This window comes from Papio anubis, chromosome 3, assembly GCF_008728515.1.
Source record: "Papio anubis isolate 15944 chromosome 3, Panubis1.0, whole genome shotgun sequence".
NCBI classification, from domain to species: Eukaryota; Metazoa; Chordata; class Mammalia; order Primates; family Cercopithecidae; genus Papio; species Papio anubis.
Genome location: NC_044978.1, coordinates 43,519,614 through 43,541,189, shown reverse-complemented (window position 1 = coordinate 43,541,189; position 21,576 = coordinate 43,519,614). Strand labels below are relative to the sequence as shown.

The 21,576-nt window shown below is 43.3% G+C and overlaps 2 protein-coding genes across 15 annotated transcripts in view; one reads left to right on the top strand and one right to left on the bottom strand.

Moving 5' to 3' along the window:
* C3H4orf51 (chromosome 3 C4orf51 homolog) overlaps positions 1-2,464 on the top strand; it is a 72,151-nt gene extending 69,687 nt beyond the window's left edge. For both annotated transcript variants that reach the window (XR_004182669.1, XM_031664250.1), the window contains one exon: positions 2,236-2,464. Coding sequence is in view for 1 of the 2 variants with exons in the window: in XM_031664250.1 (XP_031520110.1) it covers positions 2,236-2,301 (66 nt within the window). In the remaining variant the exon portion in view is untranslated. The remainder of the gene's footprint in view (positions 1-2,235) is intronic.
* A 1,839-nt stretch (positions 2,465-4,303) lies between these two features.
* ZNF827 (zinc finger protein 827) overlaps positions 4,304-21,576 on the bottom strand; it is a 174,621-nt gene continuing 157,348 nt past the window's right edge. For 4 of the 13 annotated variants that reach the window (XM_017959093.3, XM_021938833.2, XM_021938834.2 and 1 more), the window contains 4 exons: positions 21,270-21,436; positions 12,234-12,425; positions 11,678-11,855; positions 4,304-8,273 (listed from right to left, as the gene is read on the bottom strand). In XM_017959093.3, the coding sequence (XP_017814582.1) occupies positions 7,454-8,273; positions 11,678-11,855; positions 12,234-12,425; positions 21,270-21,436 (1,357 nt within the window). In that variant the 3' untranslated portion in view covers positions 4,304-7,453. The other 9 variants (XR_004182667.1, XM_009207651.3, XM_017959099.2 and 6 more) reach the window with 9 other exon arrangements.

Here is a 21,576-nt window from a genome sequence, read left to right as displayed (position 1 = left end):
TACATATTTATTATGTTTCTATCTTCATTATGTATGTACCTATGCATTCTTTCTATACACATTCTGTGTATCCATGTGGCCATCCTATCCATCAGTCCATCTTTATCCCAATCTTCCATTAGTAATACAACTGCTAGTTGTGTGTCAAAGACGGTAAGAAACAGAGAAAACCCCTATACTGAATATTTTAATTTTCAAGTATCTGTTATGAGTGCAGCTACTCCTTATCCAGTCCCATGTTCCTGGGGGAGTTATATGCACAAAGGAGATGCCAGACAAATGTAATCTTTTTATTCCTAGTTGGAGTAGGGCTCACAACTCCTTTCATGGTGAGTTCGGACCTAGGAGAGCCACTGGGATGCCTTTTGCTTGGGCTTGAGGCTGCCTGCAGAGGCCTGGGTGGTAACTTGCCCCTATCAGCCCTGTTTTGGCTCTCATGTGGCTTTCCTAGGTCAAGGAGGCTATGGTGGAAGGCAGCACACAACCCTCTCCAGTGGCTTCTCCCTAAAAAGTCCTAGAAGAGCTACATCCCATCAGAGAAATAAAATAAAAACACCCTCAATAAGGGAGGACTGTAAAGAGACCCTGCTACATGAAAGAGAAGCCTTTGCCTGCCTCTTAATGTGCCAGCTCCGCCATTTCTTAGCATCAGGACACAATGCTGTTCTTGGCTCTGCCCAAGACCATCAGTCTTTCTCAGGAGTAGAAGGCCAGGAGAAGTGCTTTGAGCTAACCCAGCAGGATGGGTGGGTAACCAACATTGACCTAGAGGCTAAAGACATGGCAACATTCACACCAAATATGATCATTGTATTGGATACCACTTGTTCCTTACCTCACAGACTCACCTTATTCTACCTTTTGCTGTAGCAACCAGCTCGGGTCAGATGTCATTGAAAGGATCTCCTTTCAGCTTCACCAATTAGCTCTTGCTTCCTGCCCAGGGCTTCTTTACCACCTCAATATTTAGTGTATTCTTTCATTATGCTAAAACTCAATAGAATGTTTCATTTTGCTTTCTATAAGAAACCATTTACTCTTCTACAGAAAACATCTGAAAAGTGGTTGTCAGAGCTCAGTGGTCACAGTGGCACTGGTGACTTTGAGGAGGCCGGTAGCAATTGGGATGAGAAATGGAGGGAGAAAGTTGGAGAGACGAAAGTGGGCAGGGCAAAGCCTCTCCATCCATCTGGCAAACCCCTAACTCATCGAAGCAGATCAAACAGTTCAGTAAAATATGTTTAAGCCACCCTCAAGATGACTGCAGGCAATCCAAGCATGGAGATTTAGCTTTAACCAGATGAGGAAAACTGTAAGCCGGGTACGGTGGCTCATGCCTGTAATCCCAGCACTTTGGGAGGCTGAGGCAGGAGTATCACCTGAGGTCAGGAGTTCAAGACTGGCCTGGCCAACATGGTGAAACTGTGTGTCTACTAAAAAATATAAAAATTAACTGGGTATGGTGGCATGCACCTGTAATCCCAGCTACTCAGGAGGCTGAGGCAGGAGAATTGCTTGAACCTGGGAGTTGGAGGTTCCAGTGAGCCGAGATCATGCCACTGTACTCCAGCCTGGGCAACAGAATTGAGACTCTGTCTCAAAAACAAACAAACAAACAAACAAAAAACAGATAAACTTTAGATCTCCCTACCTGTGAAGTGAGCAGAACAGAAAAATATTTTTAGTCATTTTTTTCCCTTCACTGAGCCTGTTGTGGCTTGAAAATGTTGAGGTGCCATTTTTGCTGTAACTGCCTTACAAGGATTCTGCCTTGCAACCATCTCTCTTTCAAAAGGCTGACTTTTTCTTGTTTACAGCAAGTTGTAGAATCGTAGTTGATTATACGTTATATTAGAGTGGGAAGGGGCCTTAGAGATCATTCAGTTCAGCGGTTCTTTTCAGAAGATGCTTAATGGTATGTCATAATCACACCCCTAGTTTGTGTCTGAACCAGGTTTGTAACTCAGGTGGTCTGACTCCAAGTAATCCAAATTTTCTCACTATACAGGGTGAAAAACCACCTGTAGGGAACTGTGTAAGGGGAAATGATTTTGAAGTGTGAATTGAAGTAGATTCTCTGCTCCGGGTTTAGAATTCTACTGAAAACCAAGAACGAATGAACTAATACTTAGCTGTGCGAGAAAGGAATTCCAGGGGGATACAGCAATTGGTTTTTCTTTTCCCTTTTGCACCTCCTATTAATGTGAGCAGGATCTGCATTTTCCTGTTTTACAGATTCAACTACAAAGAAAGAATTATGAACAGAAGCTCTACTACTTCATAAAGAAGAAGAGGCCTTGATTAATAAATAACCTGACACCCTTCAGATGTTGCACAGGGAAAAACGGAGTGCCCCAATTTCTGGGAGTCACTGTACTTCACTTACCCTGGGGCCTGTTTTACAGGCATTTGCCTGCTTAGTTAATTGTAGTTATTCCCAAAATAAACTCCATTTTGTGTGGGACTCTTCTATTCTGAGGGAATGATGTAAGCAAGAATATTGGCTGGAGTATCTTGAATATCTGTGATGGATGGCTCCTCAGAATGAATCCTAAATCTCCAAGGGACCCCTTTTATCTTGTGATTTTGCTCACAGGTTCTAAGCTGCTGCTGGGAAGGGTTCCAGTTCTATATTCTCTGTCTTCTGGAAGCACTGATGAAATCACTCAGCTGCTATCCGCTTCCATCTCTCACTAAGCACCTCTTGGCTCTCCTTCGTCCCCACAGACTGAAAGCATGGAGGTGACTAATGAGATGTGTCTTCCCCTTCAAATTGTTCACAAGTCCCACATGACCTTTGGCAGGCAGGGGTTCTACCGTGGTGCTTCTGACTGTGGATAAGGGGAAACTACGTGCTCACCACGGCTTGCTATTTCTCCTTGCTCCCGTGACCAGTGCGACAGCTCTGTTAAATGGTCAGGCACGGTTTGTTGGTGGCTCCCAAACAATCCATCAGCAGTGGACGCATTATAGAAAACATGGCTTTGAGTCTTAGCTTAAACTATATTTATGTAGCGTGACAGTAGGAGAAATATCTAATCGTGCTTGGATTACAATTCAAACAAAGGCCTCATGACTGGCTTGCAGATGCCAGGGTCCACACACCGTTTTCCAGAGAAGTCAAGATGGGAGAGGGTGTGATCTGTTCTGTCACGAACAGTTCTGTTTCCAGACCATTTCTCCAAGTCACTGAAGGCCCATTTCTGGGGAAATGATTACTAAACTGATGATTATTTTCTTTGTATTGCTGGCTATTCTCAACTTCAGAGAAAATGTAAGGTAGCTGTGGAGTTTAAGGAAAAAAAAAATGTGTACACAAAATGAGAAGCCACATCTGCCTGTAGCACTAGCAAAAATCAAAGAAGTCTGGCTTATTTCAACACCGGCCACCTCAAAACCAAATTAGTATTTGAATCAAATTAACGTATTTGACTCAATCACCTAAAAAATAGCTGTTGGATGAAAAAGTAAAAGAGAAAATAGTGTCTAATTAGTGACTGGCCATTTTCAAAGTGGCTTCTCCTACATTATCTCATTTTTAAAAAAGTAAATTTGATCTTTTTAAATGTTAGAGTGAAGTGGTTCACAATTGCTTGAAATAAGCAAAGGACATTATATTTATAAGCATGCAAATTACAAACCAGGCAAAACAGTCTCTTCTGCTGCTTTATATATTTTTGTCAACCATCATAGATTCATGGAAAGGTCTCAAATAGATAGAACAAAATGGATTTTAAAAAATTGTTTGAACTTAGCGTGTTTTTCATTTCTTTCTCTCTCTGTCTTTGGTCTCAGTTTCTTTCTCTGGTACCTTCTCTTGAATGGTGAACTATTATTACTTGCATTTGGATAGATTATTATTTAGTTTGCAAAACATACAATTTTTCCACTCATTAAAATCTCATAGTTGCCCAACTTCATTAAGATAAATGGAATTATTCATCTGTTTCCCCCCTTTGGCTATGGGGTCAATGAAATGATGTTAAGCAGGAGAGGATAGGGTTGGCAAACACTTTCAAATGTCACTAAGTAATTTCAGGAAGGAGCTGGCCTGCCACTGTCCTGAATGATGGATATGCTCTTAACCTTAATGGCCATTAAAGATGTACATAATAACAGTTTGCATTATAACCATCACTGTTCAACACTTGAATTTTGTGACAGTTAAAACTAGGAGTGGACACTTCTGAAATCTGATTAAAATACACTGAGAAGTAAAAAACGGAACAAAGCAAGACAAACAAAACCCTGAGACTAACAAGCAGTCAAGGATGGCAAACGAAAAAAGAAAAAGAAACAAGAGTATAGCCAACTTGTTTTTTTAATTAGAGTATATTATACTTTCAAACTGGATACACTAGAAATTGGCAATGCAACATAAGATGCAAAGGAATATACCAGTTACTGTCAAAATGACCCTGTACAGCCTTGTAATGCAAAAAGCTTTATACAATACAAATTTTCAGTAATGTACACAAACCTTGACAGTATGATCATCTGAACATAATATGAAGAGTTAAAAAAAGGATAGAAGAAAGAAAGTGCTGAGAACCCTAACTGCATTACTATATGGAAAAATAAGCTAGTTTTCATTGAAGAATGCATAGTGACAACAATTGAAGTTAGTTGGTAGGTGAATTTCTCAAAGATGTTAGTGTTTTACACGGAAAGGATATCTATGGAATACATCCTTCCCTGAGTATCAAACTGCAAACCAAATTCAGGGGTACATATTTTCTAGGGTGGAGTCTGAAAAATGCTGTAGATTTTTTTTCTTTATTAATAACAATAATAATATAAAAAGTCAAACAAACTCCAAACACACCTTTTCTCACTCAGAAAACTTTTATAATTTACCAGAAAGATTGATGACTCTTTCCAAAGTGCTAAAAAAGTTGCCCAATTATATTAAGCATGACTAAGTCATTCAAATACAAGTTCAGTGGCAAGCAGTGAAATGCATGGCATTTGAGCAGTAAACGTCTCCTTCTTTCACCCCCTCTTGTTCTTGAAAGTTTCAATCCTAAGACCTCCTATTGCACAAGTGGCATGCTGTAAAACCTATAGTCCGAATTGTCAGGGCCACCCTTTCAGGGTTTTAACCCGCTGGTGCTTGAGTGTGATTCACCTTTTCTACCAGCCTCTGTGGGATCAGTTTAGCCCTCTTTCCTGTCATCACTGAACTTGTAATTTTGAAAACACATTATTAGCCAAGTGGCACATTCTCCATTATATGGGGATAAAGACATGACTCGAAAACAAAACAACCCAACCCACCCATAAGCCCAGTATTCTTGGAGTGTATTGTCCATAACTATCTATAGTGTCTTTTATTGAGACATTGATGTGGCGAGGTTGAACATCGTTTCAAACCCGGCCGAGAGCAAAGGTCTCTGCTGGAGAATGACTGAGGGTTTGGGAGCTTCCCGCCCTAGCTGGTTTGGCCTCCCTGTCCCTGTGGGCATCTCCTTAGTGTAAACAGATTTGCCAGGGCACCGAGCAGGCTCCCCATCCATGGCGGGATGACTGGCAAAGGGAGGTGTAGCATACCTGCTGGGTGTGGGGGAGAGGGGCTGGCATGGAGGGGACTGAGGAGACCATGGTGTGGACAGACAGTACAGTCTTCGGGCTTCCTGGAGAACTGTACTAATTCCCAGGGAGCTTTCAGCAAAGCAAACTGACTAGAGGAAGAACATTAGGGATGCTTTTATTTTCCCCTGGTGAAACAGATTTTTAAAAACCCCAACTCTTAGGATAACACATGATGGAAAACAGCAACACAGTAAGAAAGTGTTCCTCCTGTACACCAGTTCTCCAATAGATAAATTAAATATATAAACTTTTATATTCCAAACTTCCCATTATTATACAAAGAACATTTCTTCCTGCTCTTTCAGCCTGTTTCATACTGGAAATTCTGTTGTTTTAAAAATACAAGCAATGAACATATTCAGCCAAAGATTTTTTCCTTTTTTCTTTTTAAATCACCCATTACTTTTTAAGATTAGCAAAGGGCTTTACAACCAACCCACACCTGCTTCCTGCTGCAATAAAGTGCTGCACATAAATTGCCATTTTAATGACCACAAAATAAGAGCTTTTAAATAAGTATAAAGTTAGCCTCCTAGCAGGTTACATCTACCAGGCGTTAACAAAATGGAATACAGAATTACTAATAACATGGAGGATACCGCGATATAGCCAGAAGACCGGCAAAACGCAATGGAAACTTGTCAGGGGCATAAACTGAACCATAGGACTAAACAGCACCTTTTTGTTGCGTCATTATATGTCAAAGAGGTTGTGGCTAAATCTTCAAACATACAGTCTACTCATTCCATAAAAAAGGTACATTTTCTTCCTTTTTACTTTTTTCAGATGAGAAACAAAAACTAGTGCAAGACCACAGCACTGTGCAAAACTGCCGTTTCTTTTTTTTAGTCTGAGCATTTATACCCAGAATTTATCCAAACCCCTTTTAATCTCCTTGGCTGGATTTATCAACCATAAATTTTTTTCACTCATACATTTCTTTTTCCTGCAAACAAATGGTAACCACTGAATTAATACATCATACATATATATATAATCTGCCCTTAAAAAATGATGCACTGTGTGTGTGCTCCGTACACATTTGTCTATGTGTGGGCACACACACAAAACACACTTAAGTTCTGTGATGTTTGCTGCAGTGCTGCAAGATATTTCTTCCAGATCAGTCACTCGATTCCTCGCCTCTTCATCGCCAGAGAAGATCTGAGTACAAGGTCTCCAGCGCTCTGGTGGAAATCTCCAGCAGCACTGTAGATGTCTACCATTCCTTCATCGACTAAGCACCAGGCCCTACCACTCTGTAGCCGTCAAAGAGAGAGGGAAAGGTGATGAAGGAGCACAGGGAGAGACTGTCGTGGATGAACAACCCAGGAGGGAAAAGAACGTTCATCGCTGTTAAAGAAGCCAGTACAAAGAATGTGCAATGGAAATGTCATGGCACACGACACACGGCTTTCTCTTTCAGAATCCACAAACGCCCACACACCACATTCACCCAACAGAAAACCAAATGCACCAGCATAGAAGCTTACAAGTGCTGATTGCTATTAAGGACACTCTCTTTAGGGTTTAACAAGACAAGATTCCTTTCAGAGAAAAGTACGGAGAAGGGCTGAGAGTGGGAGTGGGTGGCTGGGGAGGCATGCCTCTGAAGGTAGAAGTATGCAGTAGGTCACCTCTCTGAAGATTGGATAAAGCAGCTTTCAGGTCAATGCAATAGGTATACACACAGAGCCAATTCTCTATTCCTTACTAAAGATATACAGTACACATGTTTCAGACCCATGGGGGTCTGTAGGTTTTGCAGCAACATACACCTGCTGGGGTTGTGTTTAAGTTTTGTGGGTTTTTTTTTTTTTGTCTTTTGTCTCTTTGTTTTTGGTACAGAACATGGCTGCCCTCAGACAGTCTCTGCTCTTTCTCTCAGTCCGAGATAGGCGAGGAAGGAGTGTTTGGGTGAGGGGATGCTGGGAGGCGCAGTCTGAGGTCGGGGAGGGTGGAATGTGAGATCCAAGTGGTTCTTGGGGTATAACATTGTCAAGGGAATGAGATGGGCAAAATCTGAGTTCCGGTACTTGTCAAAGCGCAAAGGGGAGCCGTTGAAGGCCAAAGCCTTGAGTGCCAGGTTGGGCTCTGAGCTGCTGCCGTGGGCTGCTGTCAGGGCCACGGTCTGCAGAGCCTGGGAAGCGGACATAACCGACAGGGGAGACAGGAGATTCCGGGAGCTCCCGACCACCAGGAGCGGGGCCCCCGGGCCGGCCGGTTCCTTGGGGGCTGGACACAGGCCCTTCTTGTCCTCCTCGGGGCAGTCCCCACTCTGGTGCTTCTTGACGTGGCGGCTGAAGACGAAAGGGTGTGTGGTCTTGAACAGGCACTCTTCGCAGCTGAAGGTCTGGCGTGGGGCGTGCTTCAGCTTCTTGTGCAGGTTGAGATTGTCCTTGCGCTTGCAGCTGTAGCTGCACTGGTCACAGTGGAAGGGCCGCTCCCCGGTGTGGACGCGCACGTGCTCGATGAGCTTGTTGGCGGTCTTGGACAGGTAGCCGCACTGGTCGCACTTGTAGTGGTTGCCCAGGCGGTGCTCCCGGGTGTGCGTCTCCAGCTCCAGCTGGTTGGCCTTCACCGTCTGGCAGATCCGGCACTTGTACTCCATCTTGTAGTGGGTCTTGAGGTGGCACTCCATGGCAGCGGGGCGGTTGGTGGAATAAATGCAGAATGGGCACCTGCCGGGGGAAGCAACGCAAGGCAGGTTCAGCCGGAGAGGTTCGGAGGCAGCCGCGCTTCTCCCCGCCTCACCAGCCTTTCCTCACACCACCCCCCAGTGTCTGAGGCCTGACCTGCCCAGCCCAGCCCAGCCCTTGCCGCCTCTCAGGGGTGGAACGGCCCTTTTTGGCTCTCCCTGCTGACAGAGCAGTCCCCGCTGACAAGCAGCTCTGGCGAGTTCCGCTCAGCCTATTCTGGGTCTCCCGGCCGATACAGGCAAGGCCAGCCCTCACCAAGGGGAGCAGAGAAAGTGCCAGGAATCAATTTGCTGGTGCTCCCCTCCAGCCCCCGCCCGGCCCCTCGGAGCCCTCCCCACTCCCGACCAGACAGCGCAGAGGTCTAAACCTCCTGACCTCCCCTCTAGATGGGAGCAACACAAAGAATCGACTTTTCATGCACCACACCAAGCACACGCAGAAAGGCTAAGAGGTTTTAAAGAACAGCTTATAGGGGGAGCGCTACCTCCAGCAAACAGAAAGTCACAGGGGTCAGAATCGTGCTTATTAAGGGGTTGTTAGGATGAGAAGGCCTGTGTGTGTATCTCTGTGTGAGTGTGTGCGTGTGTACATATCTATGTACTCGTAAAACATATCTCCCTGCAGGACTGGCTCTTTGTCAGGAAAGGAAGCTGAGGACTATGGCAGGGGCATGGGAGGAGAAGGAAGCCCACCCAACGGCCCATCTGCTAATGAGGAAGGGAGGAAGGAGGGAGACAACTGCTATCTGGAGCTCAAAGACATTATTAATACATGATTATGCTGGAGACAGGATAATAATCCAACTGGATTGGAAATTCTCAGAGGGCAGGACCGTATCTTACATTTCCTCTGCATTCTCTGCAGTGCTTGGTAGAGTAGTCAGCGCATGGTAAGCACTCAGGACATACTGGTTCATTATTTGAGTGGTCTCTACAGGCAATTTAGGTAGATTCTGGAAGGGCGGATGCTGGTCCCATCTCCATCACCTTGTCAGGCTGGAGCTGGATACCCTAGCCTGGGCCTCTCTGTGGCTCAGTTTCTCCATCCTTTGCAGTGAGGCTATGCTACCACCAACCCTCCTGGCTGTCCAGAGGGGCCACGAGGAGTGGTGAGGCCATGTTAACAAACTCCGCTGAGCTTCTCTTTTAGAAGCTGCCAGGCTAGAGTCAGTGGCATATATGAGAACTGTAGCGTGTTTGCTCTCTTTCCACAAAGAATGCAAATGCAAAAGTGGCTGCCTCAGCTCTTGCTTGGCTCCTGCAGGGCAGGGCCCAGGAGTGGACTGTCCTCGGAGGGTCTGGAGAGGTGTTCAGCAGAGCCCAACACAACCAAGTGCACCGTGCACGGCCTCCTCAGCGCCAAGCTCGCCGTTAGCCTTTGAACCTCAGCTCACAGAAGAGTGCACACGAGAGAAATATAAAGCCCATTCCCAGGTCAGGTGCACACACAACCCCTACGCCAAGCTGGGCCTTACCTAGAGGAGTCTGAAACTCACCACTGTCCTGAGCTACGGCAAAAGAAAAATAATAGTATAATCTTATTTGATCTGCATTATGAACAGGATATAGAGTACAAGCAGTTCCATCACAGAAAAGCAATTTAGACATCAGCAGTCTGTTTCATTTTAAGGACATTTCTGTGACCCACAGCTCAATCTTTCTTTCACTGCTCAGGCAAAGTGCTAAGGGTTTTCCGTGCTCCCGTTATTTTCTTAAAGACACTCTCTCAGGCAAATTAATTCTCTGATATGGCAAAGGAAACAAAACAAAACAAAACAAAGACTCACTGTATAGCCAGAAGGCATTATCAATTTTTTCAAAGTATTCTTCTACTTGGTCATCCTAGAACATAAACTATTACACAGGGGACGGTTAGCACCGCACGGGAAGTGTCTGTACCAGCAAAAGCATCAGAGTTCACTGTGCATTCTCCCCAATGGCTTCAGAGGCTTGGGACTTTGGAGGTCCCTGAGGAAAGGCGAACTGGCAAAGCCACAACTGGCAGGGGCTGCAACGTTCATGGGTGTGATTGGGCTACTGGGAAGGGCAGTGAGCACTGGTCCAACCATAGAAAAACATGGTTCTGGTGTTTCTTTTTAAAATGAGAGCACACAAATATTTATAAAGGGACAGTGGGAACAAACCAAATCACATCCCCAAATAAGCTCTCGCTAGGCATTTTCCATCTACTGGTTTCCTTGAATTATAATCACCCCCTCCCCAATCCCTTCTGCCCTCCCCTCCCCCTCCCTTCGAAGCACCCCCATGAGTGAAACAAAATGGAGTTCAACGGTAGGTCCTGTTCTTCCCTGATTCTCCTGTGTGGGGGAGTTTTTGAGGAGGCAGGGGCCTGGGGGGACCCAGCCTGCACTGCCCCCAACACTCCACTCCCAGGGTCCTTTTCATCTCTCCCTTCCTCAGCCATCTGGGGGAGTCAGGCCACCTCTCTGGCAGGTTGCGAGTTTCAATGATGAACATGTTTTAAAACAAAAGGTTTTTTCCCCCTCGTGTTAAGTAAATGTAATTTTTCATTCAACATGATCGTTTAGCTGAGAATTAGTAATTATGCCTTGAAAACTGTCTTTCTGTGTCCTCCTACCTGCGCTGCTTTCTCTTTACCAGACCCTAAGTGCCTTGTGAACAGGGACTCTGATTTCACCGTGCAGATTAGGTAGTACTAGGACATACATTTCTTGAGGGTGGAAATGGTGTTTTATTCCTGTGTGCCCATTAGCACCTATTATCAAGCCAGACACACAGTGTGTTTGATACTAATTGATTGGTTTCACTTGAGACCAAAGAGCCTCTTGAAAATACTGGTTAAAGATGATGCTCGTTGTCTAGATCTTGGGAAGAAGACATCAGTATGTTTGCAGGAGGACCATGAAGCACATGATCTTTTCATGAAAAATGTTGCCTCCTGCCTGTTCAAACTGTCCAATTTTGGAGGATGGGGTGGTTGTAATGCTTACTTAAAGGATATGTAGGAAGCCATCGGAGAAACAGAGATGGTGAGTCTCGGTGACAGTATGATTTATGCTTGGGGACACTAAGCCCTGAGTCCATCAAAATTAAGTCTGAACAAAACTCAGGCAGTGTAGGAGGAGTCTGTTCTTGCATGCTGGGTTGTTCCAACTTGTCTTTTTTCTTGCTCTGAATCCCGGGATATTTACAAAATGGATTCTTCTACTGACATCTGTTGACACCCTAGGGGGACAGGGCTAATTCAATCCAGCTAAAGGCAGCAGAGGTTCCTGACTAACTCCCCTCATACCAAGCTTCCCTTCTCCATGACTCCCAAAACCTTCACGGGAAGGGACAGGGTAGGGAAGGGGAAAGGGTATTTAATAACAACGCAGTAAAAGGTTCTGTACTTGCTTTCCTTACTTGAGCCCACCGGTGGGGACAGTGTGGCATTTCTTATGCTCCAGCAGCTGTTCGGGGGTCTTCATGAACTTATGGCACACATCACACTCAAACATCCGGGTGATGAGGTGTATCTGCAGATGACGCTCAAACATGTTCTTCGTCTTGCAGACAAAGTTGCAAAAAACGCATTCGAACCCTGCAAGGACCGAAGCTGGGTATAGAGGTGCACAGGGCAGCGGGGAGAGGAGGGCAGGAGTGGAGCCAAGCTCCCCCTTCCTCGCACCTCCTCAGACGCCTGACAACTATACCCTTCCAGGCACTGTTCCCCATATCTCCGTGCAAAAAGGAGTTAAATGTACAAACATCAGAATCAATGTCACCCTCCCCATCCTTCCACCCCATACTCGAATGCAAATTAAGCCAAAAGAAATGCAAACTTTAGGTGAGGCCCAGTATACTGCATCCTGGGCCTATTATCAGTGTCTGACATTGCTCCTGTCCAGGGCTTAATTCTCAAGAAGAGGTCATCCTGGGTGCAGAGGGTTGAGCAGGCTCACACCCAGCTCCTCCTTACCTTTCTCTGGTTTTTCCTCACTGTTCAGTGAGGGCTGGCTCCCAGGCATGACAGAGATGACCAGCAGGTTGTTCCCGCCCTTGTTTTTCTGGGAGCCATCTGAATCATCTTTGCTGTTGGCCGAATCACTCAGAGCTGAGAGGGAGGATGAAGAGGGGCTATTTGATTCGCTGGGGGTCTTCCTGTCTTCCCCTAAAAAATAAGCAAATAACCCAGTCTGTTACTGAGATGAAAATCCTCAGAATGAGAGCAACTGAGGGTGACGAGTTGAGTCTCACGGATGCATCATCATTCTGGGAGCACAGACTCATGTCCCCAGCTCCCCCACCACTGAGGGATCCCAGGCCCTAAGGCACCTACCCCCTTTGTGGTACTGGGGGCCAAAAGCAAGCATTCATTCATTTGAGAAGTGTTTATTAAGGTCTTACATGAATTAAAATAAAATGACAGTAATAGCTAAGATGTACTGAACATGTTACCGCTTTCCAGGAACTGTGTTATACTTTAAATGATCTCATTTTGTTTTTTCAAAAATCCTATGTGGCACAACGGTTACCCGCCCCATTTTATGACGAGGGGATGGAGTCACAGAAAGGTTCATCTGGCCTAGATCATATGGCTGGGAAGTGGTGGAGAAGAGGTTTGAGTTGGTCTGACTCCAGGGTCCATGCTCTTCATCAGTACACTGCACCCTCTCCCTCAAAGGCAGACACAAACGAGTCAGCAGGCCATTAAAATCGAGTGTCAGAAGACTTCTGCTTCTACTCAAGAGAGAGTGTCAGGGACTGGGTTTACCATTACTACTAACAACTGAAAAAAAGTCAGACAAAATATACCAAATGCTAGTTTTCATATCACTGGATGTTAGGCAATGAAGAAAAGTGGTCCCTGAGAGACAGGAAACAAAAGAGGTGAGCCACATGACTGATCAGTTTCCTGCCTTGAGACTCTCCAGGCTTCAGTGCAGAGAGGAGGAACCAGGTGGAACCTGACAGACGCCCTGAGTGGAGGAGACAGAGCTGACGGTCTGACCAGACTTTGCAAGACGGAGTATCAGAGGGGAAGGGCAGCACAAGAAACAACTCCAGAGACACAGAGAGGGTCCCCCTTGAGTATTCAGCAAAGTATGGATCAGAGCATGGGGATGAAGAAACTACCCATAGTTGGAGGGGGAAAAGCCACCTGAAAGTCTTAGAGAACAGTGCCCGGCACTCAGAGAGGGCTAGAAATAATGACTGTTTCTACTAGTCAGATTGGAAAAACACGTAATTTACAGGGCATTAGGTGGAAAACTAAGAAAGGTCTCTTAGTAGTGGGTTAAACCTAGATAAATCACTGCCTAGTGATCTAGACCTGCCAAAGAATCATGAAAGCAAGACCCCAAAGGAATGAGGTTTCCAGGTAGCTAGCTGCATCTTAAAACAAAGGTCAAGAATATGTATAGGAATATAAAATATTAAGCACCCAACATGGTAAAAATCACAATGTCTGCATCCAAAGGTGATCAGATATGCAAAAAGATAAACACAATTCAAATTGAGAATTATCAACCAATCAAAGGTGACCCAGAACAGACACAGTTGTTAGACTTTGCAGACAAGGACATTAAAACAGTGGTGACTGTATTTCATATGTTCAAGAAGTTAAGCAGAGACATGGACGATATTAAAAAGATCTAAATAAAATTTCTACTGATGAAAACTGCAGTGTCTGTTGCCAGCAGTAATCCCATTAGACATGGCAGAGGAAAAGATGAGTAAACCTGAAGATAATAGCTACAGAAACTATCTGAAATGAAACAGAGAAAGGAATTCCCCCAAATGAAAAGAGCAACAGTGAACTGAGGGATGCCTTTGGGAAGCTTAAAATAAGTTTAATTGGAATCCCTGGTGGGGGGGGGGGGGGCAGAGATTTGAAATGGCCAAAAATTTTCCAAATTTGAGGAAAATCATAAACCCATAGCTCAATGAACCTCAAGAAGAAGCTCAATGAACCTCAAGCAAAAGAAACACGAAGAAACCTATACAAAGGAACATCATAAATTGCTCAAAATCAGTGCTAAAGAACAAAATCCTAAAAGTAGTCAGAGGAAGAAAGATATGTGCAAAGGAGCAAAAGCAAGGACAACAGTGGATTTCTCACTGGAAACTATGCAAGTAAGAAGACTGTAAAGCAGCATCTCTAAAGTACTGAAAGATATACTGCCAACCTAAAATCTTATACCCAGTAAAAATATATTTCAAAAATGAAGGCAAGAAACAAAAGCTTACATTAAAACAAATGAAGGAATTAATTCATCACCAGCAGACCTGAATTACAAGAAATGTTCAAAGCCCAGGCAGAAGAAAATGAAATCAGATATAAAACTGATCTACACAAAAGAATGAGGAGGCTGGAAATAATAAACACATGGATAAATTCATAATTTTTTAATTATTGAAATATCTTTAAAAGATACAAGTAACATTGTTTAAACAAAAATAAGTGTTTTATAGGGTTTATAAAACATTTTTTAAGTAAACATATGACAATAGCATTAAGGCTAGGAGGAGAGAAATGGAAGTCTACTAGTATGAGGTTCTTCTACAACATATGAAGTGGTTTAATCAATTAACTGAAGTTCTACTGTGATAAATTAAGATGTACTTTTTTTTGGAGACAGGGTCTCACTCTGTTGCCCAAGGAACGTACAGTAAAGTGATCTCAGCTCACTGCAACCTCCACCTTCTGGGTTCAAGCAATTCTCCTGCCTCAGCCTCCCAAGTAGCTGGGATTACAGGCATGCGCCATCATGCCTGGCTAGTTTTTGTATTTTCAGAAGAGACAGGGTTTCACCATGTTGGCCAGGCTGGTCTTGAACTCCTGACCTCAAGTGATCTGCCCACTTTGGCCTCCCAAAGTACTGGGATTACAAGCATGAGCCACCGCACCTGGCCTAAAGATGTACATTATAAACCCCAAGTAACTGGAGAGCTAGACTTTGTTCCTGGTTCAAGAGACTTGAGAATATTAAGATGTCAGTTATCCACAAAATGATTTATAGATTCAATGTGACCCCATAATTGTAGGTTAAGGGAGAAAACATAGGGAGACTATTCTTCAGTTCCCTTTAAATCAGTTAATTAAGCAATCTAGTGACTGTAAATGTTAGAACCTAACTTCCTTTATTAGGAGATTAAAAAATAAGTCCAGCCTGGCCAACATGGTAAAACCCCATCTCTACTCAAAATTCAAAAAATTAGCCAAGTGTGGTGGCATGTGCCTGTAATCCCAGCTACTTGGGAGGCTGAGGCAGGAGAATCACTTGAACCCGTGCAGGCAGAGGTTATGGTGAGTGGAGATGGCGCCATTGTACTCCAGCCTGGGCGACAGAGCAAAACTCTGTCTCAAAAAAAAAAAATATATATATATATACACACACACACACACACACACACCCCTATGTGTATATATACACACACACACACACACATATATACACACACACACTTCTAGAGTGTAAAATTATTGGTGTTGTGTTTACTTTTATTCCATTTTCAAAATTTTCTAGAGTGACCACATTTTTTAAAGTTTTTAAAAAGAGAAAGGAAGAAATATGTATCCACTTACAATGTTTTCAAATCCTGTTCCTGTCAGAACTGCACTTAGGGTCCAGGGCAGATAACTCTTACTTCGGTTCACAATTTTAAAAATCTTGCTCCTATTAGAACTGCAAGTATGTGACCTCAGTCACTGATCATGAGGAACAATGGCATATGACTTTAGACTACAGACTCCTCTCTTGGTACAAGAAAGCTGTGTGAAAACTAGTACCATTATTGACAGTTGCTTATCTTATATATTTAGCCAGCTTAGTTACATTTTCTAGATAGAACATTTTCAGTGGAGACCCTGAACCCCTGATACTGCAACTCCATCTTCTAATATTGGCCTGTTGCAAGTGATTCTTTTAAATTCGTTTTTAGAATTAAAACATATTAATTTCAACTACCATCTCTAAACATAGATTCAAGTACCCTTAGGCTTAAGGCACAGGCAGAAATACCTAAATTAATAAATTTATAAAGATACAATGTGCTGTGCCAGCCGCTCTGTGATGCAGCCCAGCCTGCTCAATATGTAATCTCTAGCCCAAACAGCCTCCCCTGTTTCTGTCCTCATCTTGTTTTGCTATGTCTGTGGGAAGAGTCATGGTGCCCTTGCCAGCCAAGTCCAAGGCTAACTGTGACCCAAGTGATCATTTACCTTCTTCAGCATCACAAAGATCTTGGTGAAGGATACCTGTGCACAGGTGATGCAACTTCACACACTAGGACAACTAGCTGAAGAGAACTTAAAACACAAAACGAAACCCCTAAATACTGCACAATTTAAAACATCACAAATTAGGAAATTGAAACCATAAAAAAAATTACCAATCATCTTGCTGCCTCAATATAGGCACTGTTACATTTTAGAGTACTTCTTTTCATTCTTAAAAAAGTAAGCACTTCTACTTTTAAGTTGTTTCCATTAAGGTTAAGAATAAAGACTCTAGATCTAGGCTGGGTGCAGTGGCTCATGCCTGTAATCCTAGCACTTTGGGAGGCTGAGGCGGGTGAATTGCCTGAGGCCAGGAGTTTGAGACCAACCTGGCCAAATGGCAAAACCCCATCTCTATTAAAAATACCAAAAAACAAGCTGGGTGTGGTGGCCCCTGCTTGTGATCCCAGCTACTCAGGATGCTGAGACACGAAAATTGCTTGAACGTGAGAGGTGGAGGTTGAAGTGAGCCAAGGTCACGCCACTTTACTCCAGCCTCAGCAACAGAGTGAGACCCTATCTCAAAATAAATAAATAAATAATAAAAATAAAAAATAGATCAAAAAATAGATCAGAATACATGAGTGTGAATCTCACCTCTACCACTTAGTAGCTGTATTATTTTGAACAAGATACTTAACTTTGTGCCTCAATTATCTCATCTATAAAATGGGGATGATATCAGCACTTGCCTCATATGGTTGTCGTGATAATTAAATAGGTTTTTATATGTAAATCACTAAGAACAATGTCTGGGATCATGGTAAGCATTATAGAAAATATTATTATTCTATTATAAAACATACATAATAAAATGTAATAATAATGATAACTAATACTTTGTATTTTCTCATGCTATTTTAGATATTTGTACATAGTTGGCTCTCAAAAAATTCATGAAAATATTTGCATTGTTTTAAATGATTGTATTATATCCGTGGAGGGGATTAGTCTACTTAGTTTCTTAAAATTAAACTTAAAGTTAAAATTAATATTTCACTGATTGAATATTTTCCCATGAATAAATTCCCAGAGATGGGATTACTGGGTCACAGGGCATTACATTTTAAGCCTCTTGGTATATACAGCTTAATTAGCTTCCAAGGAGTTTTACCACTCTGCAGGGCAACAGCAATGTGAGTACCAGCATCATCCCAGTAACAGTGAGTATTAATACCAAATGTTCTCTTAACTTAACAGGTGGAATATAAGCCTCGAGTTTTAGTTGGACTGCCAGTGAGGTTGTATGTGTTTCCTTATGTAAGTGGTTAGCTTTTATTCCCTTCATTGTGAACTGACTGCTCATGTCCTCATATCCTCTGCTAATTCTTCAATTAGAGGCCTAAAGATTTTCTTAACAGTTTATAGGAATATTCCATGTGGTAAATATATTAACCTTTTGTCATTTTTGTAAACACATTTTTTCAGACCCAGGTTTTGGTTTTGCTTCTCTTTTTCTGTTATTTTTTGCAAACTGAAGAAATTTTTATGTGTCAAATCTCTTGATTGTTTTCATTTGTGCTTTATTTTATCACTTAAGCTTTTACAAATCCTTCTCGCTCTGTAAGCTTGATAAATATTCTATTTTCTTCAGGCTTTTCTAGGGCTGACTTGTTAATAGGGATTCTGTAAGTTATCTGGAATTTATTTTGGTGCCAATGTGAGGTGAGGTATTGATGGCTGTATTTTCCAAAGAGCCATTCAGATTCCTCAATGCCATTTATTGCAACATTTAGAAATTGCAGCAAAATTTGCATTGAAGAAGTCACAAGCACCAGACGGGATATTTTCCCCTTGTTGATATTCTCTGCAGGGACAAGATACCAGACGGTGGGAGAAAGGTGAGGAGGGGTCACTATGCGGAAACGCCTAATGAGAGGACAGTTCTTCAGGTACCCCCTTAACATCCCACTCACAGGCATGCCTGGAGTAGCAGAAACCCATAAGAAAATGTGAGAAAGCATGGGTTCTGTAGGAAACTAAACAAAATGTGTGCTGTTGATTAGAGCTTATCCTGGAGATCACAACTTCACTTAGGTAACAAGATAGCGTGGCAGATTTCCTAAGGTACTGAAATAATAGGTGACTTTTCCTAAGACAGGAAAATCAAATTAGAGAACAAGGCTCATAGAATTAGAGAATCTTAGGCCTAAGGGCATCTCCTGCACATCTGAAAATACAGGGAACAGATGGAGGCCCAGATAAGTTAACTGAGGTCCTACATTCACAGTACTACTGATGGTACTACAGGGTCTAGGACCTGGATCTAGAATTCAGTGTGTGCTTTCCTCCATGCCAAGTAACTGCCACATAGATTACAGAAATAAGTCACTAGGACTCTAAGGTTCAAGCAACGGCCGCGTCTGAGTAGTTTTCTTACTTAGCACGCACAAAGGTGCATAGATGAGCTTGCACACAAATATATTCATTCACTGAAGGAACACTGATTCCCCACTTGTACTGTAGGGCCTGTTCCAGGTGCTGAGATACAGCAGTGAGTTAGACAAGCTCCCTGTTCTCGGGAATACATACTGCTATATATGTCATATAACATATATATTGCTTTTTATGTCATATAGCATATATATTGCTTCATATCATAACTTTGCAATAATCCAACTTACTAATTTACAAATTTAGATTGATCTATTTTGGGTCAAACTCAAACACCTCAAAACTATACTAAAAATAGGAAACCCTTGCTGTGAGACCATTAGCTTATAACAGGGGTCAGCAAACTACAGTCCTTGGGCTCAAATGAGCCTCCTGTTTTTAGAAATAAAGTTTTATTGGAACATGACCACGGCCACTCATTTGCATATTCTCTAGGACTACTTTCAAGTTTCAACAGCCGAGTTGAGTACTAGTGACAGAAACTGTATGACCTGAAAGCCTAAAATATTTACTATTTGCCCCTTTGAAAAAAGCTTGCAGGGCCCTGGTTTATAAACTAGGTTTTAACCTTATTCTTAGAGCAGCAGCAGCATTAAAGGCTCCTACTGAATTAAGAAAGAAACTTCTTTAATGCATTTCACTCTTGGGTGACTGTACTAACAAACAAGATATTCTTTCCTGCTAGACAATGAGCCCTGAGCCCTGCTACATCAGAGAGAACACGATCTTTGCTTCATTCCCTGTGGTAATTACGAGGTATGTGTTTGCACTGGTTAGTTGTGAAGTTTCCACTCATGACAATGAAGCGATGACAAGTCCAGCTTCTTCCTAGTCATTTGGTTTCTATGGTTTCCGTACGGTGGTATGGGCGTGGAGGGGGCTTTGGAGTAGGATGAGAGGGAGGAAGGTTTTCAGCTGGGTTCAGGTATACTTTGGGGTAAAGAGGGTTAGAATGAAGGTTAACAGAAAGGAGAAAAAAAAAAGACTATCTGAAAAGCCAGTGGTAATGGAAAAGAGTTTGGCCTTTTCCTCCATCAGCCACTCCAGAAATGCTGAATTTAATTTGTCTTCAACATGGGTTTCCCAGCTCACCTGCTGCCCACAGGCTAATGTGGTTACAGTCAGACAACTGACTGTAAAAATGGCACCTTCTCACTCAGCATAACAGCTCTCTGCAGACCTCCAAGTCATAGCTGCTCAATTTACTGACAAAAACAAGCTTTTATTACTGTTGGCACCACTGAGCCAAAGTGGCCAGAGAAGCATAGAGAGATCCTTCTCTGCCGTGTACATCGTCAGCACAACTGTCAGGGAAATTCCCCTTCCCGAATCCTTCAAGTGCTGATGAAGTGAGGGGCTGATCCAACACCCAGGGCTGGCAATCAGCAACATCAGCTCTTAATTTGTAAGCCCCGCAAATGCAGAGGGAGCTCCTCCTCATTCTCACTTAATGACTCCTTGCTGGTATCATTTGTAACCATCACTTGTGAGCGTATAATTGCATGGTGAAGTCAGAATGTTAACATCAATAAATGGAAGAAGTTAAGCAGAGTGGCAAGAAGCTTAAATAACAGGCGAGCACTGGTGAAGCCTTGGCCATGGCCTAGACAGTGATGGGTTTGTTTCAGGAGAATCTGGTTTTCTTTGGCCATGAACACACATGCCATGCGTCATTAAGGAGAGCGTCAGGGCTGCAGTTTCACTGGAGAGGAACGGAGCCTACAGAAGTAGGTGTGCAGTGCCCTGGCACGGGAAAACAGAAAGGTTCAAAGCTCTGCCAAGTGTTTCTCGGGGCTGTCAGAACAGCAATGATACAGAGAGCAAGCTCTGGAATGAAAACTGTTCTGGGCTGAGTTTCAGTAGTCACTGAAACTAGTGACTGCAGCAACCCCTAGTTGCTGACCTTGGATGGAATACCCCACCTCCGTTAAGCCTGTTTCTTCACCTGTACTGTGCAGTGTGATAACAGTAGTATTCGCTTAGAGGGTTGCTAGGGGCTTAAATGAGAGCCAGTGTGCAAAGGCGTAAGACTGGGGCATTGAAAGACTATCACACATGGTGATGAAGAAGAGGATCAGGATGAGCAACAAGCAAAGAGCTCAGCACCTCTCAACCACATCTGAACTTGGGAGTCTTTCAGAGCAGTGAGGCACAAGGCATGCCAGGAAACAGTATTATGACTACAGGGCAATGTGGCTCTCATGCCTTGGGAAAGTCCTTCCTTCCACGGAAGGAAAGGGCAATGTCTCAGGGTGGTGGGGATGCTTCGCCCAGGTGGCAGGTGCTCTGGGGTGCAGGGGATGGAGGAGGAGTGTGAGAAGGACAGACAGGAATGGTCACCTGTGTGCTTGGTGCCAATGTGAGTCTTTATTTCTGCTTCCTCCATGGTGACGAAGTCGCAAGCAGTGCAGCAGATTGAAAACATCCACTGCTCCTTGTCCACGTGGAGTGACATGTGGCTGACAAACTGGACATTGAGCTCTGTCTCAAATCCACACACGTGACAACTACATGAAAGGGTAAAAGAAAAGAGGGGGAGAGAAAAGGGTGACACATACTTCTAAATGTGGGCTGTCCATTTATACACAGTACACTCAAGAATACTGGAATTTGAAACACATTTGTCTTTCCACCAAAAGGTTTTACA